Source organism: Trichophyton benhamiae, assembly GCF_000151125.1.
Source record: "Trichophyton benhamiae CBS 112371 chromosome Unknown contix01456_5.r1.exp, whole genome shotgun sequence".
NCBI classification, from domain to species: Eukaryota; Fungi; Ascomycota; class Eurotiomycetes; order Onygenales; family Arthrodermataceae; genus Trichophyton; species Trichophyton benhamiae.
Genome location: NW_003315080.1, coordinates 484,996 through 501,174, shown reverse-complemented (window position 1 = coordinate 501,174; position 16,179 = coordinate 484,996). Strand labels below are relative to the sequence as shown.

Sequence of the window (16,179 nt, the reverse complement as noted above, 5' to 3'; positions counted from 1 at the left end):
TATGAAAAATGGAAAAATAATTCATTGAAATTCAGCTCTTCCAATGATTCCCTCCCTTCGACGTACTGCTCGATTTTAATATTGCTGAGAAGGTGCACGCTTTTCTTACGTGAGCGAACTGGCTGCTCGAACGTGGTTCATATTAGGTGCCAATGGGCTTTGATAGAATCATCTACTATTCAGGAAATCGCAAAAAGAAATGCTCATATCGAGCCCCAAACCGTTTATTAAGCTAGTATTGACCAAGGAACTAAGTAACCGCACCAATGATACCTTTAAACGATACCCGTAAGGGATAATAGATGTCAAAAAAAAATGTCGTGCTAGATCGTACATGATTATCCTGGCTGTCTCCATCCCGGCAAAGTAGTAGAGCCTCTTAGGTTGCTAGCATTGCTCATAGACCACATTCCACCACAAGTACAGGCTCGGAGAACAGCAGTTCTCATCAGCATCTTCACGGCTGCCATAGACTTCGGTGGAATTTCCTCTGATATCGCACAGCATCGAACACACCTTCGGCTTGGCCGTACAGCACCCCTAGATTCATCTAGAGGTATTAACACTTTTCGAAGAATATCGATCTCGTACTTGTGTCTGAATAGGTCTGCTCTCTTGTCATCGCCAACACCCAGCCAGCTGTAGTCTTGTAGAAACAAATACATGGGGTTAGCTTCATTCCGTATCATGGGAACCGTCTTAGTAAGGATTGCAGTCACTGCAGGCTGTAAAACCGGTGGTATACTGCCATTGATAAGTAGGTCTCGTTCAGGGGCTGCGCGGTCTGCGTTGTTGAAACCCGCGTTTTGATAGGCGTGTTTAACGTCAGATTCAACAGTTGCAAGAAGTTTCTCATATACATCCACTTTCAGAGCAGATTCTGTGATCAACGTCACTATCTGAGAATAGATTTGGTAGGATTCATTGCTCAGATTCATTGCATTCCTGAATCCAGTAGTGAGGCCACGGAGACCGCGGCATATATATCTGAGGAATGAGCGCGGGATGCTTGAGATAATGAGAATTGTCGAGAGTGATTCACATAATTTTCCTTGGAGCGAGGTCTACGTCAGAGTGTTGTATAACATGAATTGGCAGCAATTTCCTTACCTGATGATGATCCTGAGTCTTGGCTGCTAGACTGGTTGTTTAGATTATCAGAAATCTCGAATAGGTCGTCAACAATGTATTTAGCCAGGTCGAGAGCCCATTTCACATTTCCCAATGTTATTCGTAGTGTTTCTATTCTTTAATTAGTACATACGTCTGTAATCATGGAACTTGTCATGAAACATGAAACATACCAGGATCATAACACTCGACATCAGTACCAGCTTTATTGAAATGTAGTATATATGTGAGTAGGATGGATATTTGTCGAAGCTGTAGAGTCAGCCACGGAACAGCAGCTGCAAGGTTACGGCGCTCAAGTCGGTTCTTAAACCCAAGTGCAGCCTGCATACTGAAGCATTTCAGGATGTATGGGTTATTCATGAGCTTGTCTTGCTCGACAGTAACGTTCATCGACAGAGCTCGATATACTTCATCTATGAATTTCTTGTGAGAATCTATAGCTCTTAAAGTTAGCAATGTGTTCTAGAAGGTGAGTAGATATGCAGGATTTACCTTGGTTGAGCTGTTGAATAACAATCATTAGTATATCATCATTATTACTGTCGCTGCTGCAAGCTCTGCAATAAGCCATGGTGAGAGCAGCAAGTGCACTCATGAATTTTCCTTCAACCTCATTAGCTTCTTCGTAAATATTTTGGAGATAAATATATGCAGCACACACCATCATTAAACAAACCATCTTGCTCATGACCAAAAGAATGCTCCATCACACGCATCTGGACATGCGATTTCTCATCAAGAGATGCTGCAATGCAGCCACTTGGTGAAAATGAAATATGAACGCCTTGCATTGATGTTAGCAATTCTATCCAAAACATAAACCAACTAAGGGCAGCTATATCATACTCGGAGAAATTGCGGCTGGAAAGGTAAAGCCGGATTGTGGAAGGCTTGTAACAGTTTCGATATCCTCAACGCCAGATAAAGGAGTAAAGCCCTTTGCATCATAAAATGCTATATTGCCATCATCGGTGGTAATAGCAAAGATATTCCCCGTCTCCATGTAGTCAATGGAAACTATATGTCTGTCAAAATATGTATCCGCCTGTCTATTCAACTCGGTACTTGGCTGAAAGGGAATATAATTGTCAGCTGGATCAATAGGCAACAGTAATACGCGCATAGGCCTACCAGGAGTGGATTTCGAGGCTGTTTCGATACTATGCTATCGAAACTCTTGTGAAGATTTTGGTTGACCGAACGAAGCTCCCATCTAGCAATGACACTGGGATGTTGTAGGTGAGACCGCCCATGGATACTGTGTAATGGACAGGAAAATACGGCTAGTATCATTGGTGCGGTTTGCCCACCAGGAGCATCCACCGGACAGGCCACTACTTGCAGGTGCGTAAGTGCAAATAGCCCATTTGCATTGTTGGTGATGTTGTCTTCGTTCCCTACGACATATGTTGAGGGTGATGGTACAACGGTTGGAATTTCAACCTCGATGTGAGCCAACTGCACACTGGGCACCGCAATGGAATTGTTTGGTCGTTGGGTATTGGAATCAACTGGTGTGCCTTCCCATTTGAGCATGGCACGGTAGAGCCGTAGTTCATTTCTCGCCGAGTATGTGACGACCATTATTCCTCCACCTTGAAAACACGTTAGATGGAAAATCCATAAGACGGTGCGTAGTGACTACCGAGCATATATAACTTACCATCTACCGGGGTCATGGATGCATGCGTTAGAGCATCGTCAGTATAACCTGTGTTTTGTAGCTCGATCACCATATCCCCCCATTTAGATTCCTGGTTTTGATAGAGCAATTTCAACTTGCCAGATCTCGTAACGACAAACAAAGCCAGCTTATGCAGAGGGTGAAATGGCCCCATTGGCCTGCGCGGGTATCTAACATAGGCCCATCGACCATTTGCTCTGCCAGCGTGGCTAAATGTATGCACCTTCAGAAGTAGTTAGGTCAGAAAAAAATATCAAAAAAAGTCACCCATGAAAAGACCAGTTATGGCACAGCGGGATACGCACCGAGCGGTTCAAGGCAAGCCACATCAGTCCGACAGGCTGATTGCCATCGTCATCGGGGTCCAAGGCTGGCGGACGCGACTGGATCAGGACATTGAGGCCAATCGACATTCCAACGATCGATATTCGACCGCAGGAGTCGACAACCGCCAGGTCGGTCCCAGGCTCATTCCAGGCAAGATGAACCAGGGTATGACCAGTCTGTGCTTCAGCAATGGGGTGATCATGGTCTCCATCACTCAGGCTCCATTTGCCGTCCTCGGGACTGCAGTTGAGATTCCGCAGAAATGCCTTTGACCCGTCTGGGGCGATGTAGGCGATTGCGCCAGTCCTGGACCAGGCGATTTTTCTTTTGAACCCAGTCAGCGAGGAATCGTTGGCAGGCATAATAGCAAGTAGCAGCAGAGTGAATTCAGGGCCTAAGAGTGCAATCTATACATACTGGCAGCATCCTAGGATCCGAAGCTCATCAATGCGAGCAGGGAGTGCCTTCGGTGGCACAGGCGCCGACAGGCTCAGGTCCAGGCCACCCGAGTCGCCGAAGAGGTCGTCCAACGTCTCTTCCATTTTTTTATCAGAGCCTCTTGCGGACAGTAAATCATCAGCTTGATGCGGTTTATGGTATAATCATTGTGTTTCCGGCTGTTGTTGTCTGTAGGCCTGCTGCTGGTTGTCTCGCCTGCAAATCTCAGGCCGACTTGACGTTTTGTTTGTGGTTTTGTTCGATGTTCGCGCCAGAAGAAAAAACTGCGAAAAAATAACACAGCCAAACCACCAGCACAACGCCGGCGACGATGAATCGTTTGATGAATTAATTAACAACTACAGGAGACTACAGATTCACTACTGGATATATCCATACGGGCGACAGTCTTGCACGGTTTTTATAGGAATATTAATAGTTAATGGATTGCTTCCAATTCAAAACGAACGATGAATGATCTGTATAACAGCTCTCTTCGGCTCTATTACAATCATGTCTGCCACAACGCCAACTCCATGAGGTCTCATAAATATGAATAGATGGGTAAGAGATAAGGCCTAGTCCCAGCAAGAGGAAACTGAGTAGCCTGGGAGGCGAAGAAGAAAGGAAAAGAAGGGTACAAAAAAAATGAAGAAGAAGCACGCCAAATGGTAGTAGTACACACCCGTCCGCCAGCAACATATCACAGGGTATCTCGTATTGCTGCAGGACTCGCTCAGAAAAGGTGGGTACCGAAGAGATGAAGCCGTTAATTAGAGAACTTGTTCATCCATGTGGACGACGGGGTTGAGATTGGGAGAGAAGTGGCCGTTTATGGGATGCCAGATTAAGTACCAGTAAGTAGAACGAGAGAGTCATATACACGGCTCAGGTGTGAACAACATTACTCTCTTTTTTCGTCTCTAGTTCCACGGGCGCTGGGCCGTTGCTTCGAGCAGATTCAGGAGCAATTGGGTTTAGGACATCTTCGATCTTGCAACGGGGGGTGACCTCTTTTACCACCTTAGATTCTTTGGGAGCGGTAGGCTTCCTGCTGGGGAACGCCTTGTTGATTGGAATAGTCTTAGTAGAAGCATCTGCAGGCTTTGTCTTCTTCGCCCTGGGTTTGCGCGGCTGGTTGGACTTTTTGATAATCTTGGTGTTGGCGCCCCTTGGCTTGGGAGGAGCACTGGGCGTGGGACTCTGTGACCGTTTGCCGGGGTTGACGGAGTCCTCAGAGCTGGAAGATGGCGTAGGCATGCCGTTTGTAAAGTCGGCGAACTTGACGGGTTTCTGAGGCGTGATGACAACGGATATTTCGGTATTCCCTGACTTGGCGCGGTCAAACTCTTCTTCGGTGCACTCGTTGAAGGAGCGGTCATCGTCGTCCCATCTCTTGAGGCCGGCATGGAGCGCAACCTTGTCACAGTCACCCTTGATGGCCAGATCCCAGCAATCTTCAAACTCCTTGCCAGAAGGGAGCGGGTCGTGGTTGATCCAAACGGTGGTCCCGTTTCTCCTGCCTCTCACGACACGGCACATTTCCTTGACAATGCGTCGTACGCCGGGGATCTTGAGACTGGTACCGACCACGACAAGCGCATCGGGCCTGGCGCGTAGATCAGCACTAACCACGGAACCTATGGCTTCCTCGTCTGGGTTGTACTCGTTATATAGCACCATACGAGGCCGCAATTTGCCGATACCACGGCTCCTCTGGCCAACAACAGTTCTGATTTTCTCGTTCTTCTCACATTCTGCACAGAGAGGAGGGTCGGGCCCCTTGAACAGATCTGCTTCGAAGCTGGAAGCCTTGCTACATTTCTGGCAGACCATGGTGTGCAGGCCGCCGTGGAGCTGGATGGTGGTTGGCCAAGGGCCCTTTACCTCGAGTGGTACTTTGGTCTGCAGCGGCGGCAGGGAGGCCTCGATCCCGTCGACGTTTTGGGTATACAAGCGTAGAAGCCGTCCTTCGTGTGCCAGACGAGCAAGTAGATGGTGAAATGCAGTAGGCTTTGCAGATGCGGAAAGCTTCGAGAGCGTCCGCACCATATCATGGAACGACGAGATCATGGATTCGTCCTGATAGACAACCGATGCATCAAACAGCTGCTTTCCCGACGCCTTCAGCTTGTGGTCCTTTTTCAGCGTGCTAAACAGGCCATGAGATGACCGAAAATCGGGAACTGCAAGTGTTTAACCCTCCGTCAGTCCCCAGCTTTGGACAAGGGGGAGGGAGTCTACAAGGAAAACTTACTTCCAGCAGAGACTGAGATGCCAGCGCCCGCCACCACCACGATCTTGCGGTGCTCACGCAGCGTCCGCAGCAGCAACTTCAGCTGCTCTTCCTGGCCCGGGCAGACTTGCTTGTCCGGGTACGTGAGGTCGAGATGTCTGGTGATTCTGGGCTTCGGCTCGATCTTCCGCCTCTTGCGTACCGGCGCAGATTCCACCGTCCCGGCGGCCTTCGACGCGGCAGCGGGCTGGGCCGGGCAGGTCTGGGACTCCGGCGGAGAGGGATAGAGGCTGTCTTCCGCCGGAGGAGTCGACGGCAGCGAGCTGAGCTCTGACGAGGTGTCGGAGAGCTCAAAGTCCATCGTGGGCGCGAAGACGCGAGCGCTCTGCAGGGTCGGAGGCGAGGCGAAGCTGCGGTGCGGAGGAGGCAGAGGAGGCGCCAAAGCCGTGTCTAACGCGTGCCAGCTGGTCGTCTTATAGCGGAACCATCGCCATTGGGGGAGACGCGGCCGGCAGAGAGTCGTTTGGGGGGTTGCGGTCGCCCGGTGATGGTGCTGGCGGTGGTTGTGGCTGTTTTTTTTTGTGTTGTTGTGTGAAGACGCAGCAGCAAGAAGAAAAAAGTCGATGACGGAGTTTCGATGGCGAACGCAGCGGATTTTCCTTTCTAGCGCAGAAACGCAACCAAAACAAACAACAAACCGGGCTTGACTGGGGGCGCCCAGGGACAGGCAGGGGGAGGAGGGCCGGGGGGCCCGCGGGAAGGGAGGACGGCGGCGGGAGGCTACGCTCGACGGCTACGGGGGATGCTTGATGCTTGTATTTGAACAGAGAACTAGCTGCGTAGATGCTGCGGATGGAGGCGTAGCTGGTCTATCTAGTTATCTTGATTGATGATTATGATTGATCTTCCCTCGCTCAGTCGCTGTCGCTGTCGCCAGAGTCCCCTGCGGCGGCTGCCCGTCGCTGCGCCGAGTCGCTGTCCTCTATCCGGTCCATCGTGTCTTCGTCCTGCTCGCCCTGGGACTCTGTCTCGTCCTCGGCCAGCTCGTCCTCCTCCTCGTCCTCCTCGTTGCTGAGGTTGGTGTCGTCCATCGGCTCCGTGTCATCGTCGTCATCCAGCGCCTCCCCTGGGTTCCGGCTACCGGTTTCCCGTGCTGTTGCACCGGCCGTGGACGACGTGCCAGCGCCTGGTGCCGCTGTCTTCTTGTCGTCGCCGTCTCGCTTGAGGCGCTTGCTTCCCGGCTGGTCATCGTCCTGTCCGCCGCCGCCATCCTTGCCTGGCTTTCCTTTCTTCTTTGACTCGCGTTTATTGTTCATGAGAGCCGTGTAGGCCTTGAGCTGTTGCTCTAGATGTGGCCGGAAGTCACCGAGCTCGACCTCTGTTAATGCCGCAAGCACATCCTGTGGTGTCAACGTCTTCTTGTCCGTCATGTCATTTGCACTGTACACACAAATGCCCATTAGCTATTTATTGATATATAGAGAGAGAGCGAGAGACCACGGGCGTCTGACCGACTTACTGTGAAGATATGTACGAGACAAATACTGTTGCAGCTTTTAGTATGGCCGTGACTGCGTCACGCTGGACTCCAGTACCGGGTGGCAGCATGTCCTTTGCCAGCCGCATTATAACGCTTCGAGGGAGTAGAATATCCTAAACAAGATAGACACGCAGTTGTGTCTCTCCTTGTCAGCCCAATGGTCATTCAGAGTCGTTGTAGGCAGCGCTGCTGGCAGTTTGGACACTGGTAGGTCAGCTCTACAGAAGTGCTACCCCCCTCAAGAGCACCGTCTAGAGGCAGGTGAAATGCCAAAAACCACATGTAAAGGAAGCAGGCATAGCTCACATCAACGCCCAGTCCCGTCTCTGTGCCTTCAGAGCCTGGCGCATTATCACCGACATCTGTCTCGCCCTGGGTATTTATTGGATCTCTGCCGTTTGGTTCTCCCGCCTCGTTTGTAGACATTGTGAAAAAAAAAAAGAAAAGAAAAGAAAAAGGGCAGCACAGCAGCTATCACTGTATTCAATCGAATAGGCTAAGCAGCCAGCAAGGCCGATCGATCTCTCTCCCCGTCGTTGGCGTTGCTGGTGGAGGGAGGGTGTTTTCCCGGGGCGTGGGCAAGGTCGAGCAGACGAAGCTGGAACCGAGTTAGCTACAGCTCGCCACGGAGATACACAGGACCAAAGAAGACAAAAAAATACCTTGAATCCAAGCAGTATCCCTGTGTTAGCCGTAAGATAGGCTGGTTGTCTTTAATGCGATTGCTGGATGACGACTGGTTATGGCGGGATGCCACTTGCGAGCAAAAAGTCCCAAGGCTGGGGATGATTTTTTTTGGCTCTGCCAACGCTTGGAGAAGCTCGCCTTGCTGGAGCTGCAGCGTCTATCAAACGTCTATTATTCATGCGTATACAAGGGAGAGAGATAATACTAGATATGTACGTATTAAGAGGAGACATTGACTGCTTGAGAAAATGCCCACGGCAGTTCTTTTGTACGCCGCGAAGGGGAATTATCATTTCTGCGTAAGCTACACCAGGTGGAAACAACTGTTAAAAGACCATATTGCGCCGTGTATAAAAGACCCATGAACAACAACAAGAAGAAAAGGAAACACGTCTACTCTTTCATCTGCTCATCATTATCCTCTGGGACGGCATCGTCTCCCCATAGGCCCTCGAGCTTGAACTCCTTCGCCCACTCGGTCACTATCTGCTTTGTATCAGCCGCCGGCCCGCTCGCTTCCCCTGCAGCATCGTCTTCTACGGCGGTAGAGACGGGCAAGGCAGGTGCCTCAAGCCAGCCCTGGATGCGCCCGTCTCTCCAGTCAGTGATGACCGTCATAGCTGCGCTGTTGATATTGGGCGTGCCTCCTCTGCCGAGTCTGCCTCTCCTGCGGGCAACTTGGATCAGAAAGTCGGTCGTCTTGTCCCCGTTTGTTGGGAACAACGGAGGGATGCCGTAGAAGTCAAGCATCTTTGAAAGCAGGCCTTCAGACGCAGAGAGCCTCTTGAGCAGGAGTGTCACAGCTGGCACAGGGTCGGAAATCTGCTTGGGGGGTATAGCATTGAGAAGGATGAGGCGAGCTTGCTCCTTTATTTTTCGCGACTCAGATGACTTGGGCTTTTCGGCGTTGGGGAAGACAATTCCAGGCGAGTCGATGACCTTCAGCTTGCTGTCCAGTTTGACTTCACGAAGGCTTGTGGTAACTCCAGCCTCCGCGCCAACAGGGCATACGTTAGCATTGCCTCTGGTGACACGGCTGGTCAGGGAGTTGATCACCGACGACTTGCCCACGTTAGGATACCCAATCACGCCAACTGATACGGCCCGTTTTAACTGCTTGTCATGTGCGTATGCCTTCAGAGCCTTGAAGAGCGTCTCTGAGGTCCCCTTGACCGTCAACTGTTTGTGGTCAAAAGTGTGCGCGTTGGGAGCTCCAGAGGACGCTCGGAGGGGGAGCGTAGGGAAATAGCGCCGTAAGTATACCAGCCATCCTTTCAACACTGGCGGAGGAACAAGATCGATCTTGTTTAGAATGAGAATAAGACGTTTCGATCCGTGGTCTGCCGCCATGATCTCGCGCTCCACCTCCTTTGACCGAGTTCCCTCAGGGTCTCGAGCATCAAGAACATAAAGTATCACATCCGCTCTGTCAATAACTTCCTTGAAGGCTTTATCGAATGCTCGACGTGAGCTTTCTTTTGTCGTGGGTATCACCGTGTCTTCAAACGTCACCCCACCGTCTTCCTCGTCATCCACCATGTCCTCGTCTCCGTGCTGATCCTCATACTCAGCTGCGCGAGCCCTTGCAGAGGCTAAAAGTGCAGCCATAGGGTTGGACTCCTCTCCTTCAACCTCCATATCATCGTCGTCACTCTCTATCAGTTCGTCATCCTCATCGTCGATAAGATCGGCATTTTCCGTTATATCAACATCTCCAGCTTCCTCTGCGTTTTGTGCCTGGCGTCGTAGCTTCGCCTCCTCGCGCAGTTTCTGTGCTTCTTCAGCCTTTAACCTCCTCTTCTCTTCGATCTCCTGTAGGAGTCTATCTTTATATGGGAATAAGTTCGGGATGCCAGGATCCTTCTTGAGTTTTGAGCGCCATTGAGGATTCTAATCGACATCCACCAAGTTAGTACCATATCCCCAAAGCTCGGCTGTAACGGCCAAAGAATTATTCGATGAGAACCGCGAACCTTTTTGGCGAGCTTTCGGTCTTTTCTCTGCTTTGCGGCACTGGCTTTTTCGATCTTATGCCGTAGCCGAACTGGCGTCCGCTTTGACGACTTCCCTAAACGCACAATGAGAAATCGGAGCGTAAATTGTAGTTGTCACAAGGGTGTATACTCACCTAGCTTTACCATCCTGTCTATATCTCCCTACAGGGCTTGCTCGGGTTCTTCTTCTTCTTCTTCTTCCTCTTCCTCTTCTTTTCACCGCAGAAAAAAGATAAAAAATAAAAAAATATTTTAATGTGGGTCAAAGCTTGCCAAGATTTTGCTGATTAGGAAGTCTTGGCGATGTCGATAAGATAAGATCATGACTAAGCAGTCGTTATCTCGCTGAGTCATCATACTGACCAATCAGAGGAGAGAGTCATGCAGGGTGGGATTTTTATATATAAAAGTCTTCCCCGATGGCGGGGAGAAAGAGACAACAAACTGGCAAAGTCGAAACAGAAAAGACGGAGGATTGCAAGAAAAATATCCAGGCTCATCTTGTTTAGACTGCAATTTCGTTACATTTACCGTTTTGAGAAGCTTAATTAAACAAGAACACTTACCTCCAAATCATCAGAGTCGGGATGGGCTCAACGGGGTCGTTCAGCGGACCTCGCATATCACTTACCTTCGATGGATTGCTCTTCGACTTCGATGGAACAATTGTCGATTCTACTGCCGGTGAGCCGCCTTTGCATCATGCAGTCCTTCCCCTCACGTCAAATGTACATTTTCCCCCCAAGCTAACCATGCGGTTCTAGCGGTTGTGAAACATTGGCATATGTGAGTCTAGCGCTGCCACATCCCGCACTTCATGAGGGATAAACGCACGCCTTATCATTACCCCCAACATGCATACGGAGTAGGCATTGTTCTATTTGATCGTTCCCTTATCTAAGACTATGGTCTGGAAGAATAGGAGAAGAGATCGGAGTTGACCCGAAAGTGATCTTGCAAACCTCCCACGGCAGAAGAAGCATTGACATGCTTAAGATTCTTGCTCCTGAAAAGGCAACTTGGGAATGTGAGTCTTCATACCAGCACATATCCGCAGTCTTCCCCCCCCCCATTGGATACCCCGTGGGGGAGCGGAAAAGAGGGAGGGGAAGAGAAGAAGAAAATCGGTAGAACACGGAAAGTCAGTATCTGACTATGGCGTAATTCACAGACGTTAGCATGATTGAAGGGCGAATCCCAAAAGACCTTGGAAACGATGCCACTGAGATACCCGGCGCTCGACGGATCCTCACCTCGTTAGAAGAGGCCGGAGCGCCGTGGGCGGTCGTGACGTCTGGCAGCAATGCGTTGATTACCGGCTGGCTCGGCGTCCTGCAGCTAGCACACCCAAAGTACCTCGTTGTTGCAGAGGATGTGCAGGTTGGCAAACCAGATCCTTCCTGTTACCTGCTAGGTCGTTCTCGGCTTGGCTTGGAACATAGTGATTCGATGCTCGTGATTGAAGATGCTCCATCCGGTGTCCGCGCTGGAAAGGCCGCTGGGTTTAAGGTTCTCGCGCTCGCCACAACACATGTGGTCGAAGAGCTGAAGGAGGCTGGGGCGGATTGGATCATCAAAGATCTTGACAGTGCCTCACTCAAGAAGTTCGCCGATGGCAAGGTTGAGATAGAAGTCTGGGATACACTTCAATAGCGCTTAGCCGCTTCGACAGGGGTCCTAGAGATAGGGTTATGATCGATGACCAGGTACCGACGACTGACATAACTTCCTTCCCACCCTCTAGCTTGGCTGATACGAACATCTGTCTTGCGTTGGCTCTCCCATTGTTTGTTGCTTGTTAGTGAGATCAACACTTTGTTTTTTGTTCACGCCGTTTTGATAGACTAGTTTGCTTGCACCAAGGCTATGCGGTTCTTGGGCAAGGTGTCATGCACGCCCGAATTCGAACTAAGAGACTAGGATAGAATAGACTGCCTAAATCCTGTGGCCCAGTGTACAAGCCTATACCAGATACGTCACGCCTTCAGGTCTCGACCTCATCTTCCCCTACTGCGCTGTATCTGCACAAATTTTTGTCTTTTTAAGGCTTGGGGTAAGTCGCCTGTGATGCGGAGCCAGTCTGTATCGTGCTAGAAACAAAAAAGCAAAAGACAGTTGAGCATCGTGCTAGCTGCGTCCGTTCCCTCGTCACGCAAAACCGATGTGATGGAATTCCGCGTACGCGTTAATGGCTGTGGCAAAGGGTACAACAGAGCTGAGACGTCCGACCTTTTGCCCTGTGTCTCATATATCTGCAGGTCATCTATATTGCACCCACATACGGATACATATATAAGTACGTACGTATGGAGTACTCCGTACTCTCTGTATGATAGACAGGGAGTGAGCAGGGAGAGAGAGGGAAAGGTAGCTCCATCTAATCCTGCATCTGCATTACGGAAACATCGTCGTGTGACTCTAAAGCCAGCCACCACTTTTCTCGCATGCATACCGATGGGAAATGTGTGCTATGATCCCTTCTTCGTCTCTTCATCTCTTCGACTGCGGAAATGCTCCACACACACACACACACACACAAGTTGTTAGTGCTCTGTATGGAGTATACGGAGTAGTTATACGTTTCTCCAGTATAGATGGCAAAAAGAAGAGATCGACAGCCACAGGACCGACAAAGTGACACCTGCATGAGACTTCCCAAGGGGCAGGAACTGGCGAAGTCCATTTCGTCACATCCCATCGATGTGGTTTTCTAGTGTCTTCCCGATCTATTCCCCCAGCGGAGCATAAATGAATAGTATGCAAACTAGGTTTTGTGCCGTGAAGCTGATCACTCACATGGCTTGGCGTATAAGTGTGGGAAAGAGTGGGAGTGTGGGAGTGTGGGAGGCAGTTTGGTTCTGGTGCGTTGATCGGATCATCACCGGAGAATTTCTAGTTGCTAAAGAAGGCCTAGTTGCTGTTGCTGTGTGCATTCTGTGTCGTCCATCCAGAGAAAGGGAGTAATCCATGGCTCTTGACGTTCCCAGGATTCACATATGGCGGTACCTGCCATGTATATAATATCATGATATACCTTATTTCGGTGATCTAGCACGCCTCAATGGCCCTTCAGTTGCGAAAGAGGCTTGAAAAAAAAGCCCCCCATTCGCTACCCTTCGGCTTTCTCTCGCCTTCTCTGATCATCGTCCTGCGCTGAATATCATCCATCAAGGTGCATGGCAAGAGATAGATGGTATGTATATACATGATACGGATGCGTGGTATCTTTTTTGTATGTAGGTGCAGGCTCTTCTGCAGACATGGAGATCGGCAGCTTGCGCATATTCACCTCCATGTTTTCCGCTCCCACGGAGAGAAGAAGGAAGTGGTGCGTAAGAAAAGAGAACAAGCCCCTGAGCATCTCTCTCTGAATGCAGGATCACAGAGAAGGCATCATTTCTTTTTTCACCCTCATCCCTATCAGTTTCTTTTTTATGTAGTCTGCATATGCCGGGAGATAGACTGCTGTTGAGTTCGCCATATTGTGTCGTTGCGCAGAGTGTAACTTTGGGGCAAAAGTCGGGACACCCACTCGAGAGGCACGAAATCAAGACATTCTCTCGCCTAGGATGCAGCTCCCACCATCAGCGAGTCCTCTTCTCTCGCGTTGCTGGGTGCGCAAAATGCGAGATATCATCTTCCGCTGTTGTCTGAGAATCCCGAAGTCCGAAATAACTTCTGATGTGTCCCAAAGGAACGAAATAGAATTATTACCCGGTAAAAAGAGTTTGGTATTTGGGCATAAAATACGAGGCATGTACCTGATATTTCAATACGGCTTATGTAATTGATTAGTCAGTAATCACATGATGCACCCCTTTGGGAAAAGCAAAAACATTCGACGAAAGAAGCAAAAACGACGACGAGGAAAACAAAACACCAGCAGCAGCAGACATCAGCAGCAAGATGCGCAGGGCGAATAAGCAAAAGATGGCCAGGACGGGTGCACCACCACTCGTCCGATATCCAACCGGCAGCGGGTACATAGCGTACACGGCACAGTGCCCAGCACAACAGGCAACAAGACTTTTGAAATCCCAAGTTCATGGGTACCAACCCTGCCAACGATCGTCCCACAAGCGCAAATCTCCTTGTCCAATAACGCACGGGAGTAATCCGCCCCTGGCTTGGAGATGGAGTCTACGGGTCGAAAGGGGCCTCCCGTAGCCCAATTGGCAGGGAACTGGCCCATCAGGATTGCTTGCCCCAGACAAGAAGAGACAGCTCAAAAGCAAGGGAGCTGCACCAAATAAGATTGGACTCGATGGGGACCGAGGGAAAAAAAAAAAAGGAAGAAGAAGAAGAAGAAGAAGAAGCCGTGAAAGAGAGAATAACAGAGAAAGTGGCCAGGCCTCCAGGCCTGTTCCAAGCGTCCCCTCCCTCAAGGCAGGCGAGTGGGTTTAGATCAGTCACCTTTTTTTCTTCTTCTCTCTCGTCTTTGGTTTTTGCGGAGTCACCAGGGCAGAGAACGAGAGTGGGAGAGCAAAGGTCAACTGGACCCGTTGTGAGACTCTGTAAAGAGAACAGCCGGCCAGATCCAGGTTCAGGGAGGTTACGGGGCACTGGTATACGCAGACAGGAGACGCTCCCAAGTGGATGGCGTACGAGCTTACTTTGAATGCAGGAACAGCCCGGAATTCGAAGTGTGACCGGGTCTGCAGCTTGGTGTTCTTTCAGAAATGCCCTGCACACTTTCTGTGCTTCAACTCGACAGAGTGATTTCCACCAAGAGAAACAGCGGAATCCTCCGTATCTTCTCTCTTGTATCTGCACAATACAATGCACGATGCTATCTCGATCACTTTTTGTCTTGGAAGGAAATCTGCGCTCTGGCATCGCCCTTTCAACTGGGTTCCAACTTTGTTTTTTTCTTTTTCCTTCCCTTTTTCGTTTTCTTTTTCCTTTTCTCTTTCTTTCCTTTTTCCCTCCCTCTCTCTTTTTGTTCCTTTTTTCTCTGCTTCCTCCCTCTCAATCCCTTTTTACCTCGCATTTCTCGTCACCCTTGGCGATCGGTTCCCCCCGATATTAGCGTGGAGAGATGAAGCAATCCATGACCTAAGAGGGCTGCGTATCACACGAAAGGGTTACTCGTTGCCTGTTGCCAATGATGTTTTACTCTGTACAGGAACCTCGGCCATCGTTCCCGTCCCTTCGCACCCATGGCCAAAGGTATTTGTCACAGCTCCATAGCATACGAAGCACTACCGTCATCGTCAGCAGGGTTTGCTCTGACTCTCTTTTTTAACGCTCAACACCGTTAGTCTGCATCTTAGTCGCAAAAAGAGGGTAACCTAAAAAGATGGCCAACAGGGATATCTGCTTGCCACTTTAGGCTGGCTCGTTTACCTTTTCGCCTAACCATCCGTTGGAGCCTTTTACCTTGCTGTACCTGCGGTATCAACGGAGTCCCTTGGACCTGCCCTTGGAGGTTTATCTGGGGTTGTGTCAACAGATCCCTGGCCCTAAAGATGCTTGGCACAACAGGCTTGCTCTGATGCTGCAGAAGCCCCAGCGCAGAACTGTGATGAAGTGGATCTTCCCAGCGGGGTGCGGACTGGTGGATTGGTGGGCTCCCTGTGGTTGCTCAGCCATACGACGGAAAAAGGGGCACCCTTCTTAGCCGTACCTGATGTTACACGTCCGCCCAGGCACCGTTATTACAATACACCAGACCTTGGTACGCGGCTTGTGTGATGGAGCCGCCCCTGCTGTCCGCTGAACGCCCCCTTGCGCCGACGGCGAGGTCTGGCTTACTTCTTCTCTCCTCGTCGCCCCATCTCTCGTCAACCTGTTGTTCTTCGACCGCCAGCCGTCTGCGTGGGAGCCCGTCGTTCATTATCCGACCTTTCTTTTAGTATTAAGATCACCGTCAGTCCTTTTTTATTTTTTATTTTTGTTTTTGTCTCTATCTCTGATTCTATCTCGTCGTTCCTTAAAAACTCCTCCTTATTTACTACTGGTATTCACTGTTTGAACACACCACCACCATCACCAACACCCTTGCAGGATCTAGCTACAGAACAGCTACCTATTACTCTCATTCAACAGCATCAAACTCATCACGTCGACAGCACTCGACTTTTCAATCTCTTTCTTCCTCTCATACTTTTCTTTCTTAGTATCTTGTCTTTGTTTTCGT

The 16,179-nt window shown here is 49.9% G+C and overlaps 7 protein-coding genes across 7 annotated transcripts; 1 reads left to right on the top strand and 6 right to left on the bottom strand.

Moving 5' to 3' along the window:
* Positions 1-338: 338 nt before the first annotated feature.
* ARB_03176 (uncharacterized protein) lies at positions 339-938 on the bottom strand (the record flags this gene model as incomplete). Its single annotated transcript, XM_003010429.1, has 1 exon — positions 339-938. The coding sequence occupies one exon, from the start codon at positions 936-938 to the stop codon at positions 339-341; it is 600 nt and encodes a 199-aa protein (XP_003010475.1).
* Positions 939-1,069: 131 nt separating this feature from the next.
* Positions 1,070-3,507, bottom strand: ARB_03175 (RNA polymerase II Mediator complex subunit Sin4, putative; the record flags this gene model as incomplete). Its single annotated transcript, XM_003010428.1, has 8 exons — positions 1,070-1,242; positions 1,305-1,568; positions 1,627-1,755; positions 1,796-1,939; positions 1,981-2,294; positions 2,477-2,729; positions 2,798-2,945; positions 3,124-3,507. The coding sequence occupies 8 exons, from the start codon at positions 3,505-3,507 to the stop codon at positions 1,070-1,072; spliced, it is 1,809 nt and encodes a 602-aa protein (XP_003010474.1).
* A 964-nt stretch (positions 3,508-4,471) lies between these two features.
* ARB_03174 (uncharacterized protein) lies at positions 4,472-6,180 on the bottom strand (the record flags this gene model as incomplete). The annotated part of the gene is made up of 2 exons (XM_003010427.1): positions 4,472-5,769; positions 5,841-6,180. 2 exons carry the CDS (start codon positions 6,178-6,180, stop codon positions 4,472-4,474), a joined length of 1,638 nt encoding a protein of 545 aa, XP_003010473.1.
* A 553-nt stretch (positions 6,181-6,733) lies between these two features.
* ARB_03173 (CBF/NF-Y family transcription factor, putative) lies at positions 6,734-7,785 on the bottom strand (the record flags this gene model as incomplete). The annotated part of the gene is made up of 3 exons (XM_003010426.1): positions 6,734-7,259; positions 7,339-7,472; positions 7,666-7,785. 3 exons carry the CDS (start codon positions 7,783-7,785, stop codon positions 6,734-6,736), a joined length of 780 nt encoding a protein of 259 aa, XP_003010472.1.
* A 654-nt stretch (positions 7,786-8,439) lies between these two features.
* ARB_03172 (uncharacterized protein) lies at positions 8,440-10,540 on the bottom strand (the record flags this gene model as incomplete). Its single annotated transcript, XM_003010425.1, has 4 exons — positions 8,440-9,936; positions 10,020-10,114; positions 10,207-10,323; positions 10,486-10,540. 4 exons carry the CDS (start codon positions 10,538-10,540, stop codon positions 8,440-8,442), a joined length of 1,764 nt encoding a protein of 587 aa, XP_003010471.1.
* A 679-nt stretch (positions 10,541-11,219) lies between these two features.
* On the top strand, positions 11,220-11,693 carry ARB_03171 (uncharacterized protein; the record flags this gene model as incomplete). Its single annotated transcript, XM_003010424.1, has 1 exon — positions 11,220-11,693. The coding sequence occupies one exon, from the start codon at positions 11,220-11,222 to the stop codon at positions 11,691-11,693; it is 474 nt and encodes a 157-aa protein (XP_003010470.1).
* Positions 11,694-14,231: 2,538 nt separating this feature from the next.
* Positions 14,232-15,030, bottom strand: ARB_03170 (uncharacterized protein; the record flags this gene model as incomplete). The annotated part of the gene is made up of 2 exons (XM_003010423.1): positions 14,232-14,724; positions 14,900-15,030. The coding sequence occupies 2 exons, from the start codon at positions 15,028-15,030 to the stop codon at positions 14,232-14,234; spliced, it is 624 nt and encodes a 207-aa protein (XP_003010469.1).
* Positions 15,031-16,179: the final 1,149 nt, after the last annotated feature.